Source organism: Monopterus albus, unplaced genomic scaffold (assembly GCF_001952655.1).
Source record: "Monopterus albus unplaced genomic scaffold, M_albus_1.0 scaffold260.1, whole genome shotgun sequence".
In the NCBI taxonomy this organism is placed as follows: Eukaryota; Metazoa; Chordata; class Actinopteri; order Synbranchiformes; family Synbranchidae; genus Monopterus; species Monopterus albus.
In genome coordinates, this window is record NW_018128140.1 from 210,799 (window position 1) to 219,312 (window position 8,514).

Consider the following 8,514-nt stretch of genomic DNA (forward strand, 5'->3'; position numbering starts at 1 on the left):
ACAGACATCTTAATTGTGTTAGATAGAAACCAGGTGTGTTTTATAAGCCAAGCATGGCATGTACTAAGGAAATTTTTTATGATTGTAAAAAACACAGATGATAGTTTTCAAATAAACCACTTTTATTAATGAAGTCACCTCATTTACACTGTAAGTTAATTTATATTGTAACCAGTTACAAGAGTGTAACACTCTTTTGTCTTTTCTTTACACAACCTGATGAGGACTTGTATACAGATACTGATTTTGTTTGGGTTTTGGACTTGTTTCCTGTTTGGGACTTTTATTTTGTAAGAGTTTCCTGTTTTTGTCATCTCACCTGCCTCAGCTTTACTCTGGTCCTTCATTAACATTCATTGCTTTCCCCAGTTGCTCATTGTCTGGACACCTCAAGCCTTTATATTCTCCTAACTTTGCCTAGTTGTTTGTTAATAGCTAAACAACAAACAACAAAAAAAGAAGAAGAAGAAGAAGAAGAAGAAGAAGAAGAAGAAGTAGTAGTAGTAGTAGTAGTAGTAGTAGTTAGTAATGTCCAATTGACAGCATGACACCTGCATAGAACCACTTCATCATTTGTATCAAGTATTGGTACATTCATTCAAAGGTTCGCTTCAGTGTCATCCGGTGGCAAAATTGTATGCAGCAGAACAATGTCTGAATTATGTAATGGGTGTAACTAGGCTTTGTGTGAATGATGTGAAAACATTACCGTTACCGATACACCGTATCGACGGTTGTTTTTTTGTTTTTTGAAAAAACAGTGTATCACCACCTAGAACCATTAAAATATGTGTGCATGTACAGTAGAGCCACATCGTACATGTACAGAATCAATACCCTAAAAAATGTGTTTTGTGGATTTGAAACTCAACATGTTCCTTGTTTGAAGTTGAGTAGTTTACATATACACAATATATATTCCAGACACTCATGTATGCAGCTCTGAAAAAAGAACGCTCACTGGGGTTGATTGAAAACCTGCACGTCAACCCTAATAAAATTGAAGACCTTGTTTCATTGCATAAATGGAAACATATATCTGTACAAGTTAGAATTTTAAATTAAAACTTTGAGCCGGTGAAATGTTTCTTCTTCAACTGCTTCCTGTTGAATCAGTGGTTGGAAATACCCTGTAGTGCCACTCTGTTATTGGAGTGGGTATTACACCCCTACTGTTAAGAACTAGCTGTAGAATTTATGATCTTTAATTGTTTTCTTATAAGCATATAATCTAATGAGTGAAACATTATCTTTTTTATTTGTATGAATTTGCATTATTTTTACATAATACTGATTAAACAAGTAATTTACTTGGTTTTGATGTATCATAGCAGCGTATAATGTAATTTAGTTTTAAAATGTGGACAGTGTTATGTCAGAGGATTAGCCTATAATGCTGATTCTAAAACAGGAAGTATGTTAGTTTAAAAAAAAAGTGTGTAAGCACATGAATATGCCAAAAGTTTAGAAGTAAAAACCTTGAATTATATAGTTTAGTCTACAAAAATAAGGGAATACATGGGGCACCCATCTGGAGTAACAATTAAACATCATGTAAAATGATTGAAATGGTGTGGGAGAAAAAATAAAAACTTAGAATGCTACCTGGATCTCGGCTGCTCCTACTCTCCAGCTAAGGTTTTTACACTGCAGCCCCTGTTGAAGGATAGTTCGGAATTCTGGGATGAAGTTTTTTATAACCCACTTCTGTAGGGGGATAAAGGCTCTTTCACGCAAGCCCTTGAGGAGCAGGCTGTGGACCACTGGCATACTGACTCTGATGTACTGGGAAACCAGGGAGAAGATCCTTACACTCGCAACTGATTCTGTAATGGATCTACACTAATGGTTTTAATTTTGCTATTTTGAATGTTTTGTGACCATGCTCTGCATATGAGATGGGAAGGAAGCTGGAGAGAGATGTCATTGAATTGTTGGATATACAGTACAGGGGGCATGTATGTTTGTGACCTGACTGTTTGTAATGCATGGAAGGCCGAGGAAAGATGCTGGTAAGCACCACCTCCTTTTGTTGAACCTTGCTACATATCAGATTTAATCCCATAACACCAAAGCATGAAATCCTTGAAGTTTGCAAAAACAATTAAACTTTATCTGAATATGCAAAGTAACAATCAAATAAATGTAATGAATAAAAAGTACATTTCCCTGATAATTGTAGTGGAGTAAAAGCAACACAAAATGTAAATACTCAAGTCAAGTACAAGTACTTCAAAATTGTACTTAAGTACAGTACTTGAGTAAATGTGCTTAGTTACTTGCCACCTCTGCCATTATATAATGTCACCACTTTAGGTTTGAATGTTTCACACAGTACAGACTAAAATAAAAATGGAGAAGACTTGAATTCAAATCAATATTAATCAAATTTGTTTATGCAGCACATTTAAAAACAACTACATTTGTGAGACAATTGTGAGACAACAGTAAGAATATGGGGCATTATAAACAACATAAAATAATGAGTAAGAGTGCAAGAAACATTAAAAGGCATCTAAAACATGCAAATAAAATGAACGAACACCCAAAGGCCATCCAAAACAACTATGTCTTGAGTTTTACCTTACCTTAAAGTGTCAACAGAGGGCAAACTTGTAACTGAAAGCAACACTTCCAGTGTTGGTGCAACTAGTGAAAAGTCATGACTTCCCTTACCAACTAGCCTTGATTGTGGAACAGTAAGGAGCAACAGATTTGAGGATCTAAGGGGCCTAGAGTTGGAGTAAGGGCAGAAAAGCTCAGAAATGCACTGAGGAGATTAAAAATTCCATTAAAATGCTGAACTGCTGTACAAAGGGTGGAGACTGGTGGATACCATCTAGTTTTTGTTTGTCAAAACTGTTCTATCATAGTTAGTAATGTAATATGATTCAGCCATCTTTTTTTCTTACTTCTAAAGTCCTTTAGCATTCATCACCAGTGAATGTTGGCAACCTCCAGGTGGGGCTGTTTGATTCAAATCTACACTGGCTGAAGAGACACTGATGTATCTTGTGGTTATCACCACACTGCTAGTTTCTGCCTGTACTCACTGACAAAGCATACACACCCAACATGCAGCCTCAGTTAAGCAGAAAACATCTCGCTAGCTATATCACTGCAGGTAAGATAGATCATGAGTTTCTTTTGTAGTTTTTATGTACAATGTTTTAAAGGTGGTGGAGCACCATTTAGGGAGTTTTTATCAACAAAATGTTTGGTTATATACTGATAAATATGTCATTCCTCTTCTCTGGTTAGTTAGATTGACACTGGGTTCAGGAGGCACTCCACGACACACACCATTAAACATATTGTGAATTCACTTTATAACAACTAGATCAACATTATTAGTATTCAGTCATAGCTCTATGATACACGCTTATAGTGGTGTCTTTTAACATGTAACATTGTCCATTTATTTCTCTTGTTGTTCAAATACAGCCAGATAATATAACACACACCAACACACAATTCTTAATGTTGAACATAAATGTTAGGCTGATGGTTTACTTTTTCTTGTTACTGCATTCTACTATGACAAGGCTTTTAATATCTGTTTAATATCTGTTTTTATCTTCTGTTTTAATCTTAAAAACAACGGTGCTGAAGAGGAGATATCTAACATCCTGTTTAAAGATGACCTGTGCCACTCGCAAACATTGTGGTTAAGCATATTGTTCCACATGCAGTATCTGTCTGTTAGAGGAAGTGTTTTTGTTGTAACTACAGTATACTTAAGTGTTAAATTTTGTCAAACAGATCACACATAAAAAGGTTGTTTTGTTAGTTAGTTTGTTGTTTTGTTTTGTGGTCAGGGTAGCAACAATCTGTTTATGTGACTAACAATGGTTTCTGAAATCATGGAGGAACCGAAAGTATCACCCATGGAAAGTGATGTATTTCTTAACTGCAGAGCACTTGTTTATCTTCCACTAAAAAGAAATCATGTTTCAGCAACTTTACAAACTAGAACTCTTCTATATTTTTGTGTGTGAAAATGTGTGAGCTTCTAACTTGTCAACCAAACAACAGATACAGGCTCAGTTCATCCATCACAGAAAGTTAAACAAGTGACAAACAAATGAAAAACATCAGGGTTACCAGGACCCTCCAGAACAGCTTCAGTGATCTCTGTCTTAGATTTTCTGAGGGTATGGAATGTACTGGAGAGATAACTTGAATTCTTCTAAAACATATTCTCTCATGTGTTGATTTAAAAATGGTGATGAAGAGTGCTTTCTAACTGGTAAAACACATTGGAAGAGATACAAACACTACTGGAGCATGATTCCATTCAGTCCATATTGAAATCAACACCTGAGTGGCACATTCTGTCTTTAAAGTCATCAGAACAGCTGTCTCTCTGTCAGAAGGACAGCAGTAGGTCAAAGAGTCTGTTCCAGGCTGACCAACAAGACAAGTGTATTGGACAAAAATAGTTTTCATGTAAGATCATCAGGAAGTAGTTGCGTTTTTATGTAGCCTATGGATTTATCGATTCGACTGATTTACCCCAGGTCATTACAGAGGGAAAAAGTGAAAGTGAAATTCAAGCAGCCTGATCAGTCGTAACAGATATCAGTAGAAAGAGAAAACAACAGAATTTGTGTGATTTAAACAGCTGACTGTTGAGATTATGCTTCATTAAATGAAGCAGAGGGAAAGAAACAGACACGAGTGTTGGAGCAGGACTTGACCTGAACTACACCTCTTCTCTACCTTTACTATTTAAACCCTCTTGAAGGTCTGTTCAACTGCTTCTGCTTTTCCAGTGACTGAAGCTCCATCAGTGTAGCTGACGATCAGATTGTTTGTGACTCACTGAGTGATTCTTCATGGATTTCCTTTCCATTTCACCTTCCAATGAGAGGGAGTTATTCCCTTTGTCAGATTACCTGCTCAATCATCTCGCCTCCCAAGGCTGGCTTGGATTCCGCTTCCTGGCACCCAACCAAGTCCTCCTCACAGCCAGCAGTGTCCCGAGGCCACCATTGCATGCCATCTTCCTGCCTGGATCTCCTGCAGACCTACAACAAGTCCTCACCACCCTTCCAGGACTACTCAACATAATACATTGTCACCAGGGCCCCAGTGGACTTCCCAGGGTTCTTCTTTAACACCATCCATACATTTGGGCCATAGAGACTTGACTTGCTATGGTAGCTTTGCTCTCCATTCACTGCCATCTTGCAGCTAGCATTCTATGCACAGGCTGCCCTAGGATGCCGGTCTTTGCCAGATGCAGTGACCACATGCTTTGACCAAGGGCACAGGCCTCATGCTGCTCCCCTCCAGCACCTTCCCGGTCCCACATCTCTGACTGGACAGTGGTCAGCTTTCAGTGGGAATTGTGAGCCTAGAATATTGCTTTCCACTGCACCAAAACAAAAGTCACTCTTTACCGGCTCCTCTCTAGAATTTTTCCTGACCACTGTTCCAGCAGGCAGCAGTGATATCAGGCAGGCTCCGGGAGCTCTCAGTTCAACATAGCTCCATAACTGTCCACTCTCCTGCAGAAGCTCAGCCTTCTCCTGCCACTAAAGCAGCAGCCAGCCATCATTCAAGGTCTCGGGCCAGACTATCAGTTTCTTCTTCTTTTCCCCCACTTTCCTGTCTTCTGAGTGCTGAGCCACCCCCACCTGTCCTATCCTTTCTTCAACTTGTTTTTGGCCTTTCTTCTTTGGGTACTGAGCTACCCTCTGTAGTTCCTACTCCTACTGGCACCAGGATGCCACATATCACCTCTTCTACAGACACCGGGCTGAGAGATCATATTTCTCCTATATTAGCTTCTCTGCACTGGCTCCTTTAAAATCCAGAATAGAATTTAAAACCCTTCTCCTTACATACAAAGCTTTTAATGACAAGGCTCCATCATATCTTAAAGACCTCATAGCACCTGATCATCCCAACAGAGCACTTTGCTTTCAGAGTGCAGGTTTACTTGTGGTTCCTAGAGTCCACAGAAATAGATTGGGAGGCAGAGCCTTTAGCTATCAAGCTCCTCTCCTGTGAAACCAGCTCCCAGTGTCAGTCCTTTCTACCTTTAAGATTAGACTTAAAACTTTCATTTTTGATAAAGCTTATAGTTGGATTTAAATAATATTGTTGGTCCTAGTAGGACAGTGTGTTATGTCCCCAGCCAGCACCTCCACCCACTCACGTGCCAGCAGCCAAACAGGTAGGCGAGGTACAGCATGCACAGCTGTTTCCAATCTGTCTGGCACTATTGAAGCCGGGCATTGGTGTGCCTCACCACCGGTTCATTGTTTCTGCATTACCAGAAGTCATCTCTGGCTCCTGCTTGTACTCTTACCCATTACTTACCTGCTAAGTTGCATGTTTCCAGGTCCTGTGTTTCAGCTGTGCGCTCGATTACCTGTTACCTGCCTTTTGGTAGTGAGTGTCCCTCCAGCCATTTCCAGTCCTCTGCCTGCTTCAAGAGACACGCCACATTAGCCATTCGAGCCTCATTCTCTGCCTGCTCTAAGAAACACACCATGTCTTTCAGAGCAGAGCTCATTCCTCCGTGAGTCCTGCTGTCTCCAGCTCTCTACTTTTCCTGTGAGATCTGCCCCCACAAGGGCAAGCACCTGCCCCCTATCACCTCCAGTCCTTCACCTGACCATAGGCGCTGCCACATAATCTGGTCAGCTCAGCCACTGGAGGATCCATATTGTGCCCTGGAGCTCAGCAAAAACTCTTTCTGGCCCAGGGTGACCAAGCATCCACATGTTTTTCTCTCAACTCTATCCACTCACCCCAACTGGTCAAGGCAGAAGGCCGCCCACCAAGTGCCAGGGTCTGTCGGAGGTTTCATCCGTTAAAGGGAGTTTTTCCTCCCCACTGTCGCCAAGTGATGCTCAAGGAGGATATGTTGGGTTTTCCCTCTGTAATAATAGTAAGGTCTAGACCTTACTTTGTAAAGTGTCCTGAGATGACTTTTGTTATGATTTCGAGCTATACAAATAAAATTTGATATGATCTTGAGTTATCAGTTTGGTATACACGTCTGTGGTCCAGAACAACAGGGTGTACAACAGATAAGACAAGGTCTTCCACCTGTTGAAGTTGTTAACCAACATGGATTAGCCCACCAGCATGGTGTTATGGTCAGGCAGGTACAGGTGGACTCAATATGCAGACACGGACACGGTAGTGTTAATTAAATAAGGAACGCATGGAGGAGAAAGGAGAATAGAAGCAGAGCAGGTTCTGGATGAGACAGGCAGATTATGTTGGGCCAACCGGAGGCGAGGCACTCATGCAGTGGGAGACCAGACAGGCAGGTGGACAGTGTGGAGCTGGGGGATGAAGGTGAGCAAGAAGTGTGGAGCTGGGGACAAAGGCAGGTAGAGAGAGGGGAGCCACTCCGGAGACCAGAGTAAGAGTGCAGGTAAGTTGTGCACTCAGCAGGGGAGCAGGTAGAAGATGTCTTACTACACTGAAACTCAGAAGAACCAGGTAAGACTGCAGGTAAATCGTTTACTCAACAAGAGAGTTAGTGGAAGATTGCTCACCCTCACTGGAGCTCAGGAAATGCAGGCAAGTCATGTATTCAACAGCACAGCATGACAAGGGTGTCTCACCCACACCGGAGAGCAGTAGAAGCAGATTTCATGCAGAAGAGTGTGGTGGCCAAGGTATGATGTGAACTTAATTCAGGCAAATCATTCCAATTCCAATGATCATTTATTATTACAATAATTTTGAACAGTTCAATAATTTGAAAGGCAGTTCAATAGTCTAAAAGGTAAGGAATAGAATCACCGTCTCTGCAGAGACAAATAAAAGCACTAGATAAGAGGATTGTTACAGAATCAGTCACTTTTGGTCACACAGTTCAGTCAGGTCAGTCCCCTCTCGGCCAGTTCCTTGCTTTCCGTCCGTCTTCAGCACACACCCTATTCTGAGAACAAAAAAGGTCAAAGCCTGCCAAAATTATGCAATGTTCAGCTACAAATGTACAAATTGTTTAGCTACAACTGCACTGTTTGTGTGTAATCTACCAACTGATGGAATTTTATTACATTACATAGTATTCTATTACATATTAACTTGGAACTTCAACCACTACATGAGTCATTTACCAGGCAGGAGAGTACGATGTGGATGTCTCACACCGGAGAGCAGGATTAGCAGGTAACATGCAAGTGAGTCACTTACTCCGCTGGGAAGCACGAAGAGGAGGTCTCACCCACACCGGAGAGCAGGACAAGCCGGTAGCATGCAGGTGAGTCGTTTACTCAGCAGGAGAGCACAATAAGAAAGTCTCACCCCACACCGGCATGCCAGATAAGCAGGTTGACATGTAGGTTAGTCATCATTCTGCAGGAAGACACGCAGCCCAGACAGAAGATCCTCAGCACAGGAGACAAGGTGATCAGGTAAGAGCTGAGCCAGGATAACATCAGGTAGCAAACACAAGTAAGTAATAATCATCATTGAACCAGCGGGGAACACACAGAAAAAGGACGTATATATATATATATATATAGTGAACTGAAGCGG

General features: G+C 41.1%; 1 protein-coding gene across 1 annotated transcript in view; it reads left to right on the plus strand.

Moving 5' to 3' along the window:
• The first annotated feature begins 3,075 nt into the window (after positions 1-3,075).
• The window catches only part of LOC109972587 (T-lymphocyte surface antigen Ly-9-like), a 19,790-nt gene continuing 14,351 nt past the window's right edge, over positions 3,076-8,514 (plus strand). The window contains exon 1 of the mRNA XM_020621542.1: positions 3,076-3,124. Coding sequence (XP_020477198.1) covers positions 3,076-3,124 — 49 coding nt within the window. The remainder of the gene's footprint in view (positions 3,125-8,514) is intronic.